At 41.9% G+C, this 23,951-nt stretch overlaps 1 protein-coding gene across 3 annotated transcripts in view; it reads left to right on the plus strand.

Moving 5' to 3' along the window:
* dgkb (diacylglycerol kinase, beta) overlaps positions 1-23,951 on the plus strand; it is a 98,629-nt gene that overhangs the window by 60,525 nt on the left and 14,153 nt on the right. For all 3 annotated transcript variants that reach the window (XM_058053012.1, XM_058053009.1, XM_058053010.1), the window contains 3 exons: positions 3,267-3,331; positions 20,116-20,206; positions 23,244-23,439. In XM_058053012.1, coding sequence (XP_057908995.1) covers positions 3,267-3,331; positions 20,116-20,206; positions 23,244-23,439 — 352 coding nt within the window. The remainder of the gene's footprint in view (positions 1-3,266; positions 3,332-20,115; positions 20,207-23,243; positions 23,440-23,951) is intronic.

Raw genomic sequence — 23,951 nt, forward strand, 5'->3', positions numbered from 1 at the left:
GTGTTAGTAAGCAGCATCCACCTCATGTGTGGCATTCTCATTATACAGCAGTGTTATTGCACAGGTGTGACATAGGCTGGCCACAATAAAAGGACTTGGACTCAGGTGACTTTGAATCGGACTCAAATCCCATTTGTGATGACTTTGGACTCGACTTGCCAGTATCGTCATGGCGAACAACGTAAACAGAGAAGGGGGGAAGGCAGAGAGTGTATCGCGCCTACAGCCACGCCCATAAGGAAGCCACGCCTCTGTGACATCACAAAGCAACCCCCGTTTTGCAACGCCCTCTGAAACTGAAACTTTTTTCAGGGCATTATCTAAAACTTTGGCGTGGTTTAACACAAGAATATAACATTCTAACTACATTTATGGGTTCATAATTCATAGTTTATTGCAATTGTTTGTATTCCTTTTTTTGTTGGATATTTATTTTGTAGTAAAAGGATTTATATTTTATTTTGGATTTTGTAATATATATTTTACACGTAACAGTCCACCTGGTATTATTGTATCTGTACAATTGTCATGCAATCTGCTATTATTATTTATTATTTTATATTTATATTTAAATATTTAAAAAATAATAAAATATTATAATAATTACAATAACATTAAAATAATAATTATTATATTATTATTATGTAAAATATGCAAATATAACAATAATATTATATATAATTAATATAATAATTAGATTAATATAATAATTATAATAATCTAATAATAATAATAATTATTATTATTATTATGTGCTTGTGTCCCTTTTTTCAGGAGCACTTTGTAAACAACAGACCATGTCAAACAACGAAATTGATACAACCATCAAAAGGTTGGCTCAGGCCATGATACCAGGTTGTATGTTGAGTTTAAATGAAATACTTTGGAAAGATTGGGCGGGCCGTATTCAAACACTTGGCGGGCCGGATGTGGCCCCCGGGCCGTAGTTTGCCCACCCCTGCGCTAACACCTAGCTAACATATGCTACATAAATTGGCCAATTTCACACTTTGTGCTAGTGCTCCGTGCAAGTCAAAGGCTGCTGCTTCATCTGCCCAGGAGGCCACGATTGAGGGTGGGAGGGCGGTCAAGAGTGACATGGAGAGAGAGAGCGAGGTGGTTGCCATGGCGCCTGCAGCATCCTCAAGCTTGATTGGGAAGTTGTGATGAGTGGCGATGTGTGTTTAGTTAATTAGGCAGCGAACACAGAGACTCCGTCAGGGTTCCTGTCAATAGCGCTTGGCGTCCCCTCCTCCTCTTAGCGCAGCGCGTGGAGGACGTGGAGGTGTAACTGCACAGTGTGACGCACGCTTGCTTAATGAGCAAGAAGTTGCCTTAAATATCGAAACCAGGACCTTCAGGTTTCAATCCAAGATGAACACAATTGGTTTCTTTTTTCTTTCACCACAATTTTGCCTTGTTTTGTTGTCAATTATCATATAATATTGCACAAAACCAACTCGTCCGTTTGCCCTGTACTGTATTGTCTCCAAACAAAGCACCCAATGCCTTGCTCATTCACCGCCTGCATTTCGTAAGAAACACGGCCGCGAAATAACTCGCCACGTGGCCAAAGACAGCTGGGATAGGCTCCAGCACCCACCGCGACCCTCATGAGAAAAAGCGGTAGAAAATGAATGAATTAATTAATTGATTAATCCTGTGATTGGCCGGCGATCAGTCCAGGGTGTACCCCGCCTCTTGCCCAAAGACAGCTGGGATAGGCTCCAGCACCCACCGCGACCCTCGTGAGGAAAAGCGGTAGAAAATGAATGAATGAATGAATGAATGAATTAATCCTGTGATCGGCTGGCGACCAGTCCAGGGTGTACCCCGCCTCTCGTCCAAAGACAGCTGGGATAGGCTCCAGCAACCCCCCCTCCCCCCGCGAACCTCGTGAGGAAAAGTGGTAGAAAATGAATGAATTAATTAATTAATTAATTCTGTGATTGGCTGGCGACCAGTCCAGGGTGTACCCCGCCTCTTGTCCAAAGACAGCTGGGATAGGCTCCAGCACCTCCCGCGACCCTCGTGAGGAAAAGCAGTAGAAAATGAATGAATTATTTAATTAATTAATCCTGTGATTGGCTGGCGACCAGTCCAGAGTGTACCCCGCCTCTCACCCAAAGACAGCTGGGATAGGCTCCAGCACCCCCCGCGACCCTCGTGAGGAAAAGTGGTAGAAAATGAATGAATTCATTAATTAATTAATTAATCCTGTGATTGGCTGGCCACCAGTCCAGGGTGTACCCCGCCTCTTGCCCAAAGACAGCTGGGATAGGCTCCAGCACCCCCCTGCGACCCTCGTGAGGAAAAGCGGTAGAAAATGAATGAATTCATTAATTAATTAATCCTGTGATTGGCTGGCGACCAGTCCAGGGTGTACCCCGCCTCTCGCCCAAAGACAGCTGGGATAGGCTCCAGCACCCCCCCCCCCCGCGAACCTCGTGAGGAAAAGTGGTAGAAAATGAATGAATGAATGAATTAATTAATCCTGTGATTGGCTGGCGACCAGTCCAGGGTGTACCCCGCCTCTCGTCCAAAGACAGCTGGGATAGGCTCCAGCACCTCCCGCGACCCTCGTGAGGAAAAGCAGTAGAAAATGAATGAATGAATTAATTAATTAATCCTGTGATTGGCTGGCGACCAGTCCAGGGTGTACCCCGCCTCTCGTCCAAAGACAGCTGGGATAGGCTCCAGCACCTCCCGCGACCCTCGTGAGGAAAAGCAGTAGAAAATGAATGAATGAATTAATTAATTAATCCTGTGATTGGCTGGCCACCAGTCCAGGGTGTACCCTGCCTCTCGCCCAAAGACAGCTGGGATAGGCTCCAGCACCCCCCTGCGACCCTCGTGAGGAAAAGTGGTAGAAAATGAATGAATTAATTAATTAATTAATCCTGTGATTGGCTGGCGACCAGTCCAGGGTGTACCCCGCCTCTCGTCCAAAGACAGCTGGGATAGGCTCCAGCACCTCCCGCGACCCTCGTGAGGAAAAGCAGTAGAAAATGAATGAATGAATTAATTAATTAATCCTGTGATTGGCTGGCCACCAGTCCAGGGTGTACCCTGCCTCTCGCCCAAAGACAGCTGGCATAGGCTCCAGCACTCTCGCGACTCCTGTTAGGATAAGCAGTAGAAAATGAATGCATGGATGGAAAAGTGGTAACTAAACTGAAGTGTAAAATGTTCCATCTGACATGTACAGTACTGTGCCAGCTTCAGAAATGAACTAACCGTTTTTTTATTTTTTTTACATTTTTCAGGATGCCTCCATCGCGCATCGTTTCCACGTCATGAGGGAGAAGCACCCGGAGAAATTTAACAGCAGGTATGTTTTCTCGACATTCATCCATCCATTTGTTTTTTTCACCTTCACTACAATGGTATAAAAAGTCTTTGAGATTCATGGACAATAAATGTTCTCCAACCTTTTGGAGTCCATGAACCGGTTTGGGTTAACCAGGTTTTAATCAAACCTGTGGTGGACCGGATGACAAGACTGAGCATTCGTGAGAAGAACAACATTTTCCTCTTTGTGTTGTATAGTTAAAAAAAAAAAAAAAAACATACGTGTGAATGCGTGTGCGTGGCGACACCCTCACTTCCCTGGCGATGACGAATGGACGCTCGTCATATTTAGCCTTTGTGATTAGCTGCAGGAGATGTGTTTCACCTTTCGCTGAGGAACAAATGTGGCATCTCCAGTATGTTTCCATCAATATTTAACGTCTCCCGATATGTCTCCACTAGCGCCAGGGAGTAATTGCGGCCCTAATTGAATTCGCTTGGCTGGTTTGACATGGCGGATCAGTCAGAGTGATGACACGCCGCGTCCTGATAAGCCCATTATGTACTCGTTAGCATGTTAGCCTGCTCGTGGCGCAACATTTAGCCAGCCGGCGTCTCGGGTGCTGGAAGGAGATGAAGATGGAGGTGAAAGTGACCAATGTCAACATTCCTCCAAAACGGACTTTCTGTCGGCCTGCGCTGCACCTCTACAGCATCCATGTTGTTTCACGCCATTTTAGGCCTTTGTGAAAAATGATTGAGGTATTTTAAGAAAATTATTCTGTCTGTTATTTGAATCCCATGAATAATTCAGGAGGGGGAATGGGTTTAGGATCTCTCTATTACACACTATCCTTTGCCGCTTCAATAATGCATGATGATAGTTTCACAAGGTAGAAGACATTTTTGTTGGATTTGTCCACGGGGGCTCGTGACCACCGCGAGTAAAACCACTCATCAAACGAGGGGAAAAAAAGCTTCGAGCATCAGGGGTCCTCGCAGGAAGTGGACATGGCAAACAACGCACAAATTCATTATTTTTTCCACTCACTCAAAGTATCTTATCTGTTTGTTGAAATATTAATTTTATTTAATTATTAGCACATATTACACAAATTATATGTGTTTGTCAACTGACAACACAACTGAACACATAATGCAGTTTTTTAATGTAACTTTTTATTATTAACGGAAGACCAGGGTTCAATTCCATTTCTGTGTGGAGTTTGCATGTTCTCCCCGTGCATGCGTGGGTTTTCTCCGGGTACTCCGGTTTCCTCCCACATTCCAAAAACATGCTAGGTTAATTAGCCACTCCAAATTGTCCATAGGTATGAATGTGAGTGTGAATGGTTGTTTGTCTATATGTGCCCTGTGATTGGCTGGCCACCAGTCCAGGGTGTACCCCGCCTCTCGCCCCAAGACGGCTGGGATAGGCTCCAGCACCCCCCATGACCCTTGTGAGGAAAAGCAGTCGAAAATAAATGAATGAGTTCTCCTCCTCGCTTGTGTGGAAGTGGTAGTTTTTAGCTTCTTATTTTGTCTTTCCCCACCCTCGGCCATCTCTGTGTGGAGTTTGCATGTTCTCCCCGTGCATGCGTGGGTTTTCTCCGGGTACTCCGGTTTCCTCCCACATTGCAAAAACATGCTAGGTTAATTAGCCACTCCAAATTGTCCATAGGTATGAATGTGAGTGTGAATGGTTGTTTGTCTATATGTGCCCTGTGATTGGCTGGCCACCAGTCCAGGGTGGACCCCGCCTCTCGCCCAAAGACAGCTGGGATAGGCTCCAGCACCCCCTGCGACCCTTGTGAGGAAAAGCGGTAGAAAATGAATGAATGAATGACTTAATTAATCCTGTGATTGGCTGGCGACCAGTCCAGGGTGTACCCCGCCTCTCGCCCAAAGACAGCTGGGATAGGCTCCAGCACCCCCCGCGACCCTCGTGAGGAAAAGCGGTAGAAAATCAATGAATGAATTAATTAATTAATCCTGTGATTGGCTGGCGACCAGTCCAGGGTGTACCCCGCCTCTCGCCCCAAGACAGCTGGGATAGGCTCCAGCACCCCCGCGACCCTCATGAGGATAAGCGGTAGAAAATGAATGAATGAATGAATGACAAAAACATACAAAGCTACATGGCCCTGTGTGAAAAAGTGATTGCCCCCTAAAGCTAATAACTGCTTGGGCCACCCTTGGCAGCAACAACTGCAATCAAGCGTTTGTGATAACTTGCAATGAGTCTCTTCCAGCGCTGCGGAGGAATGTTGGCCCACTCATCTTTGCACAACACTTTTTCACAGCACTGTAATATTTGATTATTGACAGGCGTCAAAGTGCTGCTAACATGCTGACAGTTAGCATGCTAGCATTTGGCAAGGCAGCCAAGTACAGTAGTAGTAGTGTTCCCATATAGTATGCCATGTCATCTATGCTGTATATTTGCATTTTGACATGAATAAAATATTCCAACATGGTTATTTGCATGTAAAGTAACAAACGGTGATTTATAAAGGAAAATCTTGAAAATAATCAGGGGTGTCCAAACTTTTTCCTAGCACTGTATCAGTGCTTTGACCTTAAAGACGCTGGATATTCCATCGTCTTTAATTGCCAAACAACATAAGAACATCTTCTAGTAATTACGAGCGGAGGAGATTTTGTTGATGGAATGTAAGGGTGGCACAAGACAACACCCCCCCCTGCTCCCTCCCCCATAGCCTCCCTCTCTTCTCTCGCTGGTTGCGTCCTATCCATCTTTGTATTTGCACCTTGGGGTGATTACCAGGGCCAAGGTGTGAAGATTTGACACTCTGCAGATAGATTCATTTACTGACACTGCCGGACCTGGAGGTGATAATGAGGTCGAGGATTAAAAGCAGACAATCAGTCGACCCGTGACGAAGGCTGTCCTCTTCCGAACCCCCCCCCCCCCCATTCTTCTACTCCCACCCCCCTCAACACTAGTACTCCTCGACTGCTTTCTTAAAAAAAAAACATCCCCCCAATCCAACATTTTTTGCTGATCTCTCATGTAATTACGCACTAATCTGTGACTCGGGGGGAGAGGGTGGGGGGGGTGGGGGGGGGGTGGGTGGGGGGGGGGGGGGGGGAGGACGGCAGGAGAATAAAGAAATAGGTTTGGAAAAGTTTGGACCCTCAGGCCTTTTTACTGTGCTGTTTATTCATTCATGAATGAATACTTTGTTGTAAGGCTGTTTAACTTTTGCGCCACGCCATCGGCATCTGGCGTGCCGTGCGCTTAACCGCTGGCAAAAGCCAACTTTAAAGCAAATGTTGTCCAATTTCTACAATTTGACACATTCTACACACATTCTACACACATTCTACACACATTCTACACACATTCTACACACATTCTACACCAGGGGTGGGCAAACTTTGCATTGATATGACAAAATTTACGGGGGGGGGGCAGACTATATATTTTACACGTAACAGTCCACCTGGTATTATTGTATCTGTAAAATTGTCATGCAATCTGCTATTATTATTTATTATTTTATATTTATATTTAAATATTTTAAAAATAATAAAATATTATAATAATTACAATAAAATTAAAATAATATGTATTATATTATTATTATGTAAAATATGCAAATATAACAATAATATTATGTATAATTAATATAATAATTAGCATAATATAATAATTATAATAATCTAATAATAATAATAATAATCTAATAATAATAATTATTATTATTATTATTATTATGTGCTTGTGTCAGTAACAGTCCACCTGGTATTATTGTATCTGTAAAATTGTCATGCAATCTGCTATTATTATTTATTATTTTATATTTATATTTAAATATTTTAAAAATAATAAAATATTATAATAATTACAATAAAATTAAAATAATAATTATTATATTATTATTATGTAAAATATGCAAATATAACAATAATATTATATATAATTAATATAATAATTAGCATTAATATAATAATTATAATAATCATAATAGTTCTAATAATAATTATAATAATCTAATAATAATAATTATTATTATAATAATAATAATTATTATTATGTGCTTGTGTCTCTTTTTTCAGGAGCACTTTGTAAACAACAGACCATGTCAAAAAACGAAATTGATAAAACCATCAAAAGGTTGGCTTTTTTATCGTGCCTCCACCCTTGGAAATTTAGAGTTAGAAATTTGGAAATAGACGAAAAGCAGTAATTTTATGAGAACCAAGTCAAAATTATTGGATAAAGTCACAATATTAATCAAAAAGATTGTAACATCACAACAACAAAATATGATGAGCATAACTTTGTAATACTAAAAGGAAAAAAATTATTTTCACCATTTCCCCCACCCAAAAAAAAAAATATATATATATATATATAATAAAAATAATTATATAAATAATGTAAATAATTATATTGTTTATTTACTTACATTAATTTTCTACCGCTTATCCTCACGAGGGTCGCGGGGGGTGCTGGAGCCTATCCCAGCCGTCTTGGGGCGAGAGGCGGGGTACACCCTGGACTGGTGGCTAGCCAATCACAGGGCACATATAGACAAACAACCATTCACACTCACATTTTATACCTATGGACAATTTGGAGTGGCTAATTTACCTAGCATGTTTTTGGAATGGGGGAGGAAACCGTGTACAAACATAATATATAAAGAATAAATATATAAAATAAAACAGGAAGGAATGAGTAAGTAAATAATAAAAGAAAGAATAAAAACATGGGTGTGGATACAAAACGTTAGATTGTCTTTTTCGATCCGTGTTTACAACCCCAAAGATTATATTGATTGATGTTCCTCACATAACGCAAATCATTAAATAGCGTTACAGTTAACTATAATAAAATGGGAATATTTGGGAATGGGAACGACCTTTTGTTGTGCAGGACGCTCATTGGTTTGTAGTGTAGATTTACTAGTAGCCGCAATATAATGAAGACATATTAACTTGTTCTTAAGGACCTTCCATCCATGACAAGATATAATAAAAGTGATAGCTGAGACTCACTTTTGGGGGCCGCTGGACGTACGTATGTGCTTTTTGAACTTTTTTGTCTCCTTGTTATGTTGCTTTTTTCTTGTTAAAAATGTTTTTTTTTTTGGGTTGACACCAGTCTCGTCACCCTGCTACCTATGGCGCTGCGTGTTGACAGAATTTCTGAGGTGTCGTGTGTATGCAACTGCAGGAGGAGGTTATCCTCAGACCACAAAAATACACCAAATTCTGAAATTATGGAATTTTAAGGAAGAGTGTGGCAGGGCCCCCCTGCAAAATTCATTTTTTTTCGGTGGTTTTCAATTTCTAGCGGGCGGCACGGCGGTCTGGTGGTTAGTGCGCAGACCTCACAGCTAGGAGACCAGGGTTCGGTCCCCGCCCTCGGCCATCTCTGTGTGGAGTTTGCATGTTCCCCCCGTGCATGCGTGGGTTCTTCTCGCATCCAGTGTGGAAGTGGTAAGTTCGTGGCTTGTTAAGTTTAGAAATACTAAGATTTATGCTGGGCTGCACGGTGTGCGAGTGGTTAGCATGCGGGCCTCACAGCTAGGAGACGAGGGTTCAATTCCACCCTCGGCCATCTCTGTGTGGAGTTTGCATGTTCTCCCCATGCATGCATGGGTTTTCTCTGGGTACTCCGGTTTCCTCCCACATTCCAAAAACATGCTAGGTTAATTAGCCACTCCAAATTGTCCATAGGTATGAATGTGAGTGTGAATGGTTGTTTGTCTATATGTGCCCTGTGATTGGCTGGTGACCAGTCCAGGGTGTACCCCGCCTCTCGCCCCAAGACAGCTGGGATAGGCTCCAGCACCCCTGTGACCCTTGTGAGGAAAAGCGGTAGAAATCCAATGAATGAGTTCTCCTCCTAGTTTGTGTGGAAGTGGTAACTTTTTGGCTTCTTATTTTGTCTTTCCCCACCCTCGGCCATCTCTGTGTGGAGTTTGCATGTTCTCCCCGTGCATGCGTGGGTTTTCTCCGGGTACTCCGGTTTCCTCCCACATTCCAAAAACATGCTAGGTTAATTAGCCACTCCAAATTGTCCATAGGTATGAATGTGAGTGTGAATGGTTGTTTGTCTATATGTGCCCTGTGATTGGCTGGCCACCAGTCCAGGGTGTACCCCGCCTCTCGCCCGAAGACAGCTGGGATAGGCTCCAGCACCCCCGCGACCCTCGTGAGGAAAAAGCGGTAGAAAATGAATGAATGAATGAATGAATTTCTAGCGGTTAATTGCTTCCTATTAATTGGTTTATTGAAAGCATTACGACTCAATATTAATAAATTGAATATTTTTGTACTTAAAGCATAGAAAACCTGTTTATGACTTTCTCAATACAGGTTTTAACATTATTAGAGTCCTGTAAACGTGAAATAACACGCCTATAGTAACCTTGACAGTCCTATTATTCATTGTTTACAAAACATTACAACTCTTATGCTAGCCACTAGCTAGCAAGGTAGTGAGCTGGCTAACTAGCCAGTTTGCCTCAAATATATTTGTCTTAAACGTAAGCCAAAAACCTACCACTTCCACACAGAATGGGAGAATGCCTTTTTCACTTTAATATTTTAATCATGCCATTTCATGCACTCTTAAGGTGTAATGTAATGTAATGTCTCAGTGTTTTGTGACATTACTGCCACCTACTGACCACAATACTACATATCACTTGTATTTCTATATATATTTTTGACTAATAATAGACCATAGTTGACCATGAAAAATGTATCCGTTAATCAATTTCTGAAAGTTGATCACCAACCACAGCGGAGGGAGCGTGCCAGAGGTGGGCCGTGGGTGACACAAGTCACAGTCCACAACTACAAAGGGCAGAAAAATGATTATTTAAATTCTGGTACAGTACGTTAAACTCCAGTTGCATTACTGCCACCTACAGGACTGGAGTGGAACATTCATTCAATCATTCATTTTCTCCGCTTATCCGCTGGAGCCTATCCCAGCTGTCTTGGGGCGAGAGGCGGATTACACCCTGGACTGGTGGCCAGCCAATCCCAGGGCACATATAGACAAACAACCATTCACACTCACATTCATACCTATGGACAATTTGGAGTGGCTAATTAACCTAGCATGTTTTTGGAATGTGGGAGGAAACCGGAGTACCCGGAGAAAACCCACGCATGCACGGGGAGAACATGCAAACTCCACACAGAGATGGCCGAGGGTGGGGAAAGACAAAATAAGAAGCTAAAAATTACCACTTCCACACAAGCGAGGAGGAGAACTCATTCATTTATTTTCTACCGCTTTTCCTCACAAGGGTCATGGGGGGTGCTGGAGCCTATCCCAGCTGTCTTGGGGCGAGAGGCGGATTACACCCTGGACTGGTGGCCAGCCAATCCCAGGGCACATATAGACAAACAACCATTCACACTCACATTCATACCTATGGACAATTTGGAGTGGCTAATTAACCTAGCATGTTTTTGGAATGTGGGAGGAAACCGGAGTACCCGGAGAAAACCCACGCATGCACGAGGAGAACATGCAAACTCCACACAGAGATGGCCGAGGGTGGGGAAAGACAAAATAAGAAGCTAAAAATTACCACTTCCACACAAGCGAGGAGGAGAACTCATTCATTTATTTTCTACCGCTTTTCCTCACAAGGGTCATGGTGGGTGCTGGAGCCTATCCCAGCTGTCTTGGGGCGAGAGGTGGGGTCCACTCTGGACTGGTGGCCAGCCAATCACAGGGCACATATAGACAAACAACCATTCACACTCACATTCATACCTATGGACAATTTGGAGTCGCTAATTAATCTAGCATGTTTTTGGAATGTGGGAGGAAACCGGAGTACCCGGAGAAAACCCACGCATGCACGGGGAGAACATGCAAACTCCACACAGAGATGGCCGAGGGTGGGGAAAGACAAAATAAGAAGCTAAAAATTACCACTTCCACACAAGCGAGGAGGAGAACTCATTCATTTATTTTCTACCGCTTTTCCTCACAAGGGTCATGGGGGGTGCTGGAGCCTATCCCAGCCGTCTTGGGGCGAGAGGTGGGGTACACCCTGGACTGGTGGCCAGCCAATCACAGGGCACATATAGACAAACAACCATTCACACTCATCCCCATTCATATCTATGGACAATTTGGAGTGGCTAATTAACCTAGCATGTTTTTGGAATGTGGGAGGAAACCGGAGTAACCCACACACAGAGATGGCCGAGGGTGGAATTGAACTCGGGTCTCCTAGCTGTGAGGCCTGCACGCTAACCGCTTTTTACGCCGCGCAGCCTGGAGTGGAACAATATGGTCCAATTAAGGTGATTTCCACCCAGGTGTGTGCATCTTTAACGGCACCTTGATGTTCCCGTGATATTTGGGCTGCATCAATTTCAGGCCCTCACACATCTAACAGCATCAGCGTGCCCCTCCCGGGACGCCCTGCCCATTATGAGCCCCCAGGCTCTGGCTGTGCTGTGTAACCATCCCGAGTTAACCTTTCCTGAAGGCGCAGGGAAGCCCAGGCATGGAGCGCTCTTTAGCATAATGAGCATGTTCATCAAAGCGCCGCCATGCGCTGGATGGGGCTGCACGACTCAAGTGTGTGTGTGTGTGTGTGTGTGTGTGTCGCCCACTGTGGTGCTCTAACTTACACATGCACGGTAACACGCGCACGTGCACAGTGGACCCGAGCAGCAGCCGCCCTCGGACCTCATTTGAGGATGAAATGGTTCATGCGACCAAAGTGTCATCTATAATGAATGAGCACTTGTGTGTCATTTGGAAGCACCTCACCTGTGTCTCCTGCTCCGCGGGAGCACGGACACCTTTACCGACTCTTCTGAGGACACTCGGCATGTCCTCAACTGTCCTCAGTCACGGGGTGGATCCAAGCCAGTTTGATATCGGCGTCCACGCCAGTCACTGCAGTGCTGCTTGAATATAAAAATTAAAAAAAACGAGTCGTTTCTCAAACTGCCAAAAGGACTCGGAGCGCCACAAGCGGCGGGCGTGTCGAACACAAACAGTACACTGACATGACGCACAAAGAGTTGGTGATGTAGAGAAGAGAAGGTCGTAGATCATAGTGGGTTAGATTAAGTGTCAGTGGGGGTGTGGGGGGAATCAATGGTGGCTATCGGTGGATTTTAGTGTACCAAGTGGACAGTCAGGCTACACCAGGGGTGGGCAAACTTTTTGACTCGCGGGCCGCATTGATATAACAAAATTTACGGGGGGGGGGGGGGCAGACTATATATTTTACACGTAACAGTCCACCTGGTATTATTGTATCTGTAAAATTGTCATGCAATCTGCTATTATTATTTATTATTTTATATTTATATTTAAATATTTTAAAAATAATAAAATATTATAATAATTACAATAAAATTAAAATAATAATTATTATATTATTATTATGTAAAATATGCAAATATAACAATAATATTATATATAATTAATATAATAATTAGACTATATATTTTACACGTAACAGTCCACCTGGTATTATTGTATCTGTAAAATTGTCATGCAATCTGCTATTATTATTTATTATTTTATATTTATATTTAAATATTTTAAAAATAATAAAATGTTATAATAATTAAAATAAAATTAAAATAATAATTATTATATTATTATTATGTAAAATATGCAAATATAACAATATTATTATATATAATTAATATAATAATTAGCATTAATATAATAATCATAATAGTTATAATAATAATATAATAATTATTATTTTAATTTTTATTATTATTATGTGCTTGTGCAGACTATATATTTTACACGTAACAGTCCACCTGGTATTATTGTATCTGTAAAATTGTCATGCAATCTGCTATTATTATTTATTATTTTATATTTATATTTAAATATTTTAAAAATAATAAAATATTATAAGAATTAAAATAAAATTAAAATAATAATTATATTATTATTATGTAAGATATGCAAATATAATAATATTATTATATATAATTGATATAATAATTAGCATTAATATAATATAATAATATATGATATAATAATCATAATAGTTATAATAATAATATAATAATTATTATTTTAATTTTTATTATTATTATGTGCTTGTGTCTCTTTTTTCAGGAGCACTTTGTAAACAACAGACCATGTCAAACAACGAAATTGATACAACCATCAAAAGGTTGGCTCAGGCCATGATGCCAGGTTGTATGTTGAGTTTAAATGAAATACTTTGTTACTTTACTTTACTTTACTTACTTTATATACAACTACTTGAAAAAAAATGTACAAAAACAACAAGACGTATTTGTTAGGTATCATTTATTAATATTAATTGTGATGTGAGATTTTCCATTTAAGACTTAACAGTAAAATCTATTTTTAATGTAATTATATTAAAGGGTTTTTTTCTTGTTCTTTTGGTGCCCCATAGAGGCCACAGTGCCTCATTGGCATTGAACCTTCCGTACTGTAGAGTACTGTAGAGTACTGTAGAGTACTGTAGACTCCTGATTTTTTTTTTTTTTTTTTTTTTTTTTTTTAGTGGCGTTATTTGTTTTTTGTTTCTAACCTCTTGAATGCTCCCCTGGGAAGCATCATTAAGTTTTCATGATGCGCTGGAGCGCTGGAGCGCTGGAGCGCTGGAGCAACAGTGAATAAGACAACAGTTTAAGGGAATGGGTCCCATCCATCCATTTTCTTTGCCGCTTATCCTCACCGTGGTCGTGGGGTTATGCTGGAGTCTATGGTAAACTGGGGCATAAAGCCAAGTTTGACTGGACTGTTGTAGTGCCCTTATGGAAAAAATATATATTGCAGTATATTGGCAAATATAATGCTATGTATTAGAAAATATATTTCCATATATGGGATCTTATGTTTATATTTTCCAATACATATATTGCAATATATGCATAGATCATATATGTGTATATATTGATACATTTACAAAATATCTTGCGATCAAGACCAAAAAATGACTATATTTTTACGTATATAAAATTGCATATAATTTGGGATATATAGACTCATATGTTATGTATTTGGATTTAATATATTTCAATATATTGAAAGCGGCAATCATTTGTATATTCTGCAATATATTGCCATATATTACATGAATATATAATATATTGCATAATATATGTACAAATATATATTATTCCATGTATTTATAATATATAATGTATTGGAAAATATAATATAAAAATAATATATTATAATATAATGCTATGTATTAGGAAATATATTTCCATATATGGGATCTTATGTTTATATTTTCCAATACATATATTGCAATATATGCATAGATCATATATGTGTATATATTGATACATTTACAAAATATCTTGCGATCAAGACCAAAAAATGACTATATTTTTACGTATATAAAATTGCATATAATTTGGGATATATAGACTCATATGTTATGTATTTGGATTTAATATATTTCAATATATTGAAAGCGGCAATCATTTGTATATTCTGCAATATATTGCCATATATTACATGAATATACAATATATTGCATAATATATGTACAAATATATATTATATATATATATAGATATATATATATATATAGATTATAGATTATTTGTACGTACAATGTATGTTGATGTACCTTACATAACCAAATGAGCCAATATTGCAAAACACACATAATTAACTATTAACATTTTTTGTAATTACCTGAGTTTACTTTGATGACTTGCACGGAATTGAACCAGCCAGGGATGCATAGTCCGGACAGTAGCTGCTGATGGCCAGCCTCAAGCACACTTCCAAATGTTTATCAGTCATGGATAATATCCGTATCATAATATCCGTATTATATCCGTACATATACTATCTGTTGATTCATTGATCATACTGTTTATAATTTATATAATCTGCAATAACCATACTCTAGTCACTTCACTGCAATACTGTACATATTACTGCTATTATATATTGTCATACCCATACTGTTTATAATCTGTATAATCTACAATAGCCATATTATAGTCATTTATATCCCTGTACATATCCTCACTGTATTATAGTCATAGCCTGTATAGTTTTATTTACATAGATCTGTCCATACTAATGTACTTATAAAAAATTGCACTTCTGGTTGGATGCTAACTGCATTTTGTTGCCCTGTACAAGTGACATGAGCAATAACAATAAAGTTGAATCTAATCTAATCTAATCTAATCCGTATAATATTCCATATCCGTATGGAAGTGATATGTTTTTTGCCTTTTTACTTGGTCCAGCTCCTTCACTCATTTTAGTGACCATAAACTTTAGCGAGGGCTTTAAAATCTGACGCAATTCGCCGACTAGCTTAGCACTTTGCATCGTTGTTTACGCATGAGCGGTGACCTAAAGGTCAAAATTCAGTTGTCATCTGACTGGTTGTCCTGTATGTCAATCAAGTAACGGGGATGGCTGATAGGCTGACATCGTAAGTTCTGCTGCACTTAGAGACGTCGTTTGATTTGATTGGTCGCCCGAAGGGCAACATTCAGTTGTCATCTGAATGGCTGCCCTGTATGTCAATCAAGTGACGGCATTGATGCTGGGATGATATTTTTCTGGAGATCGACCGGTAGATCGCGATCGACTTAATGACTTAACTTAATCTAGTGAACATGTGATTTGTTGCCATGGTGTTAGCTGCGGTGTGAATTGACCAAAGTCGCCTCCGGTCCTCCTGCGTCTCAACTGATGTCGGTGCAGTCATCCCCTCGCTTGCAGCTGATGGACACGTTTGGACGACAGACAGTCATATGATCGTTCACCAACACCGTCCTGAGTTGTACGCTCGCAAACACACCCCAGCCTCGTCTCTTCCTGCATTCCCGCTCATCCCTCCCATCCCTATTGAGCGTGATGCACATGATAAATCAGCAGTGAGTCGGGCTACCTTGCAAGTAGCCTAATGAAAGCCCATCTATAAAGTGGCTAAATGGTCCTGACAAAAGTCCTAATGAGGGAATCAATAATGCAGTGATTGTTCCTCTGCTTATACTAATACATCCCCTTTGTCGGCCCATTCTTTACTGGATTCACTTTTTGTGTGTCAGCAGTGTTGTTCTGTTTTCCGTCCTCACTGGTCTTGAAGATAAATGGCGTCGTGCTGTTTTGTTGTCCCTCGAAAAGATGGAAACTTGTGTGATCTGCGCCTCGCTAGAAATTAGAATTCCTGTTTCAGATTAGTCTATGACAAGAGACTATTTGGTTGATTCATTGATCGGAAAGGTACGAGCATATCCCAACCACCGGTGGAGTCCCACAGGGGCCACTGCTTAGGCCGCTGTTATTTAGTGCAGATGCAATATAAAGAGAATATTGGTCTGCTAAAACTGACATATACTATCATATTGGTTTGGCTTTTTCTGACGATATTGATCGGCTCGTGAGATCTAACTGCACCGTGCCCCACAGCAGCCATATTGCATGTCTGGGATCATTTCCAAGTTTGGCTCTCAGATTGTAAATATGCAATTTGCAATGACTGTATCGCACTGTTTTACTTCGAAAATCCTTGTCATGATTGATTGAAACCAGATCAGACCAATCAGGGCTCGACAATAACGATGTACCGATGGCCCGGGGCAAGTTAAAACAAAATTCGGGTAAAGTAAATCCAATCATTAATATTCCCGTCGGGCAAGTGCACTTTAGCATGCCATACTGCCAAGAGTTTTTTTTTAAAAGCGGTTCTTGTTGGGTGTTGGTAAAACACGGACTGCGTAATTCCGGTGGTAATTTGCAAACCAATCCTTGCAAATCTTGAAATGGACCAATCAGAATCGTTTATTTAGACCGCGGTCCGTACTCCACAATCCGCGTTTTACCCACACCCGTTCTTGTTGGCGATGAACCAATGAGCGATGGTTTGACTAGGAAAACATCTATCATGCGGCACGGTGGTCTAGGGGTTAGCGCACAGATCTCACAGCTAGGAGACCAGGGTTCAATCCCACCCTTGTGTGGAGTTTGCATGTTCTCCCCGTGCATGCGTGGGTTTTCTCCGGGTACTCCGGTTTCCTCCCACATTCCAAAAACATGCTAGGTTAATTGGCCACTCCAAATTGTCCATAGGTATGAATGTGAGTGTGAATGGTTGTTTGTCTATATGTGCCCTGTGATTGGCTGGCCACCAGTCCAGTGTGTATCCCGCCTCTCGCCCCAAGACACCTGGGATAGGCTCCAGCACCCCCATGACCCTTGTGAGGAAAAGCGGTAGAAAATAAATGAATGAGTTCTCCTCCTCATTTGTGTGGAAGTGGTAACTTTTTGGCTTCTTATTTTGTCTTTCCCCACCCTCGGCCATCTCTGTGTGGAGTTTGCATGTTCTCCCCGTGCATGCGTGGGTTTTCTCCGGGTACTCCGGTTTCCTCCCACATTCCAAAAACATGCTAGGTTAATTAGCCACTCCAAATTGTCCATAGGTATGAATGTGAGTGTGAATGGTTGTTTGTCTATATGTGCCCTGTGATTGGCTGGCGACCAGTCTAGGGTGTACCCCGCCTTACGCCCGAAGACAGCTGGGATAGGCTCCAGCACCCCCCGCGACCCTCGTGAGGAAAAGCGGTAGAAAATGAATGAATGAATGAATGAACATCTATCATGGCGTCCCTGCCAACATGGTCTAATTCTTCAACAACTTGTGAAGGAAAAGAGCAAAAAGTGATGAAGCAGTGCCTCCTAAACAAGTATGTACAAATTGAACATTGTCTTCTACTACCTTACCATACTACCATATACCATATATTGCCATACTACCTTACACATGGTAGTCGTAGTAAGCAGTGATATTTATAAGTTGTGCACCACAATGAAACATTATTGAATAGACACATTTGTGTACTAGTAAAGTGTTTTGAATCCAGAAAAAAATGCTCAATTTGTCAAACAATAATTTGTGAAGCAAAGGTGAGAAAAATCCACGGAGAAATGGAAGCGCTAGATTTTGTATCTTGTGCAAAATCAGCACTTGGTATTGGATCTAATGGGTGGTGTTTCATTGTGACCACTTCAAATTGTCACAGCAATGTGATTCACTCACCTGTGCCATCATTTGATTTGCTAACCGCTAATAAAATACTTGTTTAGGAGGCACTGCTTCATCACTTTTTGCTGTTTCCTTCACAAGTTGTTGAAGAATTAGACCATGTTGGCAGGGACGCCATGATAGATGTTTTCCTAGTCAAACCATCGCTCATTGGTTCATCGCCAACAAGAACGGGTGTGGGTAAAACGCGGACCGCGGTCTAAATAAAGGATTCTGATTGGTCCATTTCAAGATTTGCAAGGATTGGTTTGGCGTGCTGGAGCACAGGCGTGCTGGAGCCTATCCCAGCTGTCTTAGGGTGAGAGGCGGGGTACACCCTGGACTGGTGGCCAGCCAATCACAGGGCACATATAGACAAACAACCATTCACACTCACATTCATACCTATGGACAATTTGGAGTCAATTAACCTAGCATGTTTTTGGAATGTGTTAGTGTTCTTACAAAAAAAACACTAAACTCATCACACACCAACTTAACACTCAAAAGGTATAATTATGAAACCAGCTCAACCGAATCATTCATTCATTCATTCATTTTCTACCGCTTATTCTCACGAGGGTCGCGGGGGGTGCTGGAGCCTATCCCAGCTGTCTTCATTTGATTTGCTGCCGCTAATAAAATACTTGTTTAGGAGGCACTGGTTCATCACAATTTGGACACCCCTCTGTTCTATGGAGTCACACTGGAGTTATAGTATACATGGTGTGTGGCAAATATGGTAATATGGTAGCATCCTCCCCAAGATATGCTACGTCCACGCCGAATTTTGCTTTAACTTGCCCCGGGCCATCGGTACATCGTTATTGTCGAGCCCTGCTGCACTTTACATTGTTCTTATACGGATGTTTGTGCCACATAGAAATGTGCAGCTTCCCAAATTGAATAGTTGCTGTTGATCCAAGAATATGTTATTTTAGCTGACTGCTGCTCGGGATGTTTTAAAGTGACTAGTTCAAATGTTTACATTAGATATTGCACATTTTCAATAACTTATATTTGCACTTATATTTCGCACAAATAATTATTCGTGGAACGCATCCACAGTAAAGAAGCATCAGCGCATTAGTTTGAGGGAAGTCCTGCTGGTCATATCGGCATCAGTTGATATAAGAAAGTACCGGACAATATCGACATATTGTTAAGAAATTCAGTATGAGCGTCTGTAATTATGTAATTACGTAATTATTATTTAATTATTTAATTAATTATGTAATTATTTGGTGTTCTTCGTCTTTGTTTCACACGCCAACATTTAAAAAAAATGTTGTTCACGTTCCAAATTGTACGTTTTGAGGGCTCAACTTCAGAGATTGCATTGTATTGTGTGTAATAACAGATGGTTAGGGTCATTGATCATGAGCCTCAGCTATGGGAAGCCACGGGTGGAGCCACCCCCCCCCCAGGTCCTCTGTTAATTGCAAGGGCATGCAGATTACCCTCCCACACGCTCCCACAGCTAAGCACCCTCCTTGGCCTTCTTAACCAGCTGAACGTTCATCGTCATGCCTCGATAGGCGATCCCATTCCGTGGAGATTAATAACGTTGTGGTTTGGAGCAGGCGGTAAACACGGGAGTGTGCTTCCTGTCCACTGTAAGGAAATCCCTTTTCAGACAGGTACGCCTTTTACAGACTCGTCTTCTGATGCTCTCACTTGTCATGAGCAGCGCGTGGACGGAGATTGATGCCGAGAAGACACATCGACATCATCACTGCGCTTTTGGCCCCCTTTGCACTTCCTGTTTGACGTTCTGTTGTCTCCCCAGAACAAAGAATAAGCTGTGGTACTTTGAGTTTGGCACTTCGGAGACCTTTTCGGCCACGTGTAAGAAGCTCCATGACTTCCTGGAGGTGGAGGTAAGTAACACTCATACAGTAGCATGTGTTTGTACGTCATTATATAGCATTCCAGTAAGAGCTGTCGTCTATAAATAGCTCAAACGTGTGCTAATTTCACATACTAAACGTGTAAGTGAAGGCCTCCACACATGTTTCCCCCCGGACCTCATTTCTACTCCAAGGTAATTAGCCCTACATGACCCTGCTGAGTGTGATACCGAATGATAATGAAGACACAAGTCATCTTTTCCTCCTCTCTCAAATACGCACAGGTCCTCTTTAATTAGTGTTGGAGAGTGTCTGGTGTTCGTTTTTGTACTTGCATGTATGACAAATACCTCGGTTTTCGTGATTAATTCATTCCAAAGACGCCGTCGAAAGACAAATCATAGGAAAACCGGAAGCCATGTTTTCTGTAAGAAGGTTATTTGCATCAGGTGATGAGCATGTGGAGGACATGTTTTAAGACAGGAGTCACAATGTGTGTTCACCGAAAAAGTGTTTGTCCCTGTCCTGATTTCTTTTTTTTTTTTACATGTTTGTCACACTTGAATATTACAGATCATCAAACTAATTAAAATATTAGTCAACGACAACACAAGTGAACACAAAACGCATTTTTAAAATGAAACTTTTTATTATTAAGGGAGAAAAAAAACCTACAAACCTGCAAACTTACATGGCCCTGTGTGACAAAAGTGATTGCCCCCCCCCCCCACCCCACCGCTCCTGTTAAAACACAACTGTGTGCAAAAAGTTATAAAACTTTGGGACTCCAGCAAACCATAGTGAGAGCCATTATCCACAAAACAGTGGCGAGGGAGAAAAAAACCTACAAACCTGCAAACTTACATGGCCCCGTGTGACAAAAGTGATTGCCCCCCCCCCCCCCCCCCCACCGCTCCTGTTAAAACACAACTGTGTGCAAAAAGTTATAAAACTTTGGGACTCCAGCAAACCATAGTGAGAGCCATTATCCACAAAACAGTGGCGAACCTTCCCAGGCATGGCTGGCCGACCAAAATGACTCCAGTGATTCATCCAAGAGGTAACAAAGACCCCCAACAACATCCAAAGACTTCCAAGACCAAAACCACTGTTGAAGAAAAAGACCATTGAGGCTCAATTTCTCAATTTTGCCAGAAAACATCTTCATGATCCTGAAGACTTTTGGGAAAATACTCTTTTCACAGAAAAAGAACATCATACCGCCGACAATAAAATATGGTGGTGGTAGTGTGACGGTCTGGAGCTGTTTTGCTGATTCAGGACCTGGAAGACTTGGGATGAATGGAACCCTGACTTCTGCTGTCTCCTAAAAAAAATCCTGAAGGAGAACGTCCGGCCATCTGTTGGTGACGTCAAACTGAAACCAACTTGGGTTGTGCAGCAGGACAATGATCCAAAACACACCAGCAAGTCCTCCTCTGATTGGCTGAAGAAAAACCAAATGAAGACTTTGGAGTGCCTTAGTCTAAGTCCTGACCTGGAATTTGCACGTTCTACTCGTGTATGCGTGGGTTTTCTCCGGGTACTCCGGTTTCCTCCCACATTCCAAAAACATGCTAGGTTAATTAGCCACTCCAAATTGTCCATAGGTATGAATGTGAGTGTGAATGGTTGTTTGTCTATATGTGCCCTGTGATTGGCTGGCCACCAGTCCAGAGTGGACCCCACCTCTCGCCCCAAGACGGCTGGGATAGACTCCAGCACCCCCCCCCCCCTTGTGAGGAAAAGCGGTAGAAAATAAATGAAGGAGTTCTCCTCCTCGCTTGTGTGGAAGTGGTAATTTTTAGCTTCTTATTTTGTCTTTCCCCACCCTCGGCCATCTCTGTGTGGAGTTTGCATGTTCTCCCCGTGCATGCGTGGGTTTTCTCCGGGTACTCCGGTTTCCTCCCACATTCCAAAAACATGCTAGGTTAATTAGCCACTCCAAATTGTCCATAGGTATGAATGTGAGTGTGAATGGTTGTTTGTCTATATGTGCCCTGTGATTGGCTGGCCACCAGTCCAGAGTGGACCCCACCTCTCGCCCCAAGACGGCTGGGATAGGCTCCAGCACCCCCCATGACCCTTGTGAGGAAAAGCGGTAGAAAATAAATGAAGGAGTTCTCCTCCTCGCTTGTGTGGAAGTGGTAATTTTTAGCTTCTTATTTTGTCTTTCCCCACCCTCGGCCATCTCTGTGTGGAGTTTGCATGTTCTCCCCGTGCATGCGTGGGTTTTCTCCGGGTACTCCGGTTTCCTCCCACATTCCAAAAACATGCTAGGTTAATTAGCCACTCCAAATTGTCCATAGGTATGAATGTGAGTGTGAATGGTTGTTTGTCTATATGTGCCCTGTGATTGGCTGGCCACCAGTCCAGAGTGGACCCCACCTCTCGCCCCAAGACGGCTGGGATAGGCTCCAGCCCCCCCCCCCCTTGTGAGGAAAAGCAGTAGAAAATAAATGAAGGAGTTCTCCTCCTCGCTTGTGTGGAAGTGGTAATTTTTAGCTTCTTATTTTGTCTTTCCCCACCCTCGGCCATCTCTGTGTGGAGTTTGCATGTTCTCCCCGTGCATGCGTGGGTTTTCTCCGGGTACTCCGGTTTCCTCCCACATTCCAAAAACATGCTAGGTTAATTAGCCACTCCAAATTGTCCATAGGTATGAATGTGAGTGTGAATGGTTGTTTGTCTATATGTGCCCTGTGATTGGCTGGCCACCAGTCCAGGGTGTACCCCGCCTCTCGCCCCAAGACAGCTGGGATAGGCTCCAGCGGATAAGCGGAGAAAATGAATGATTGAATGAATAGACTTTACTGTACATATAAATGACTAAATGTGACCAATAATCCTCTGAGAAATGTGAAGTTGTCACAGTAAATGTAAGAAAATGTGATGGGTTCGTCCTTGTCACGCGTGTAAACCCTCCACAATATCATATTATATGTCATATCATATTTTTGTAAAAAAATTGCTAACAAATGAGAAGCTCTCCTTAACCGCCACAGCAAAGATGATTATAACGTGTGAATGTCTTAATTGCTTTTGTCTTTTTTTTCACCCTTCCTGAAAGTGTGACGGCGTTACTCTGGACCTGAGCAGTATTTCCCTGGAGGGCATCGCCATCCTCAACATTCCCAGCATGCACGGCGGCTCCAACCTTTGGGGTGAGAGCAAAAGGAGGCGGGGCCACCGCAAGGCTGGGAAGAAAGGCCAGGACAAGAGGACACCGTTGACTGACCCAAAGGAGCTCATGTTTGCTGTTCAAGGTACTTTTGGAGAGTTTGCGTCAAGTTTCTCGCTCGGGATTGGGGCCGCAACGCGCCGTGTCCTCTATGATATTGGACACATCCGAGTCTAAACTTCCCACCAAACTTTTCCCCAAGTGCATGAATATTTCAGCGGTGACAAGGTGAATCATAGCCAGCGGATTTTGTTTTGTTACAAGGAGGTAAAGCCATGTCACTATTTGGAACTGTCACTTGTGTATTAATGGCCCGCGAGGGCAGCGCCCGACAGGCTCAGTTAATAGGAGCAGACTGAGGGAGGTGTTGGACACACCCCTAAGTCCATTTATGTCAAAAGGACGACCGTCAGTGGGAAAATATGAATGACCAAAGCAGAAAGGGTTCTGCTGCTACCTGCTAAAATGGTGCAAGCACATGAAGTGCCCCCTTGCAACACGGAGAGGATAAAAAAACTCTTACTTCCCTTCACCTCACTTGACAAGCAACTCTTCAATGTTATATGGAGAATTTTCAAGCCAGCTTGGTAACAATAT

The sequence above is a fragment of the Doryrhamphus excisus genome, chromosome 17, assembly GCF_030265055.1.
Source record: "Doryrhamphus excisus isolate RoL2022-K1 chromosome 17, RoL_Dexc_1.0, whole genome shotgun sequence".
In the NCBI taxonomy this organism is placed as follows: Eukaryota; Metazoa; Chordata; class Actinopteri; order Syngnathiformes; family Syngnathidae; genus Doryrhamphus; species Doryrhamphus excisus.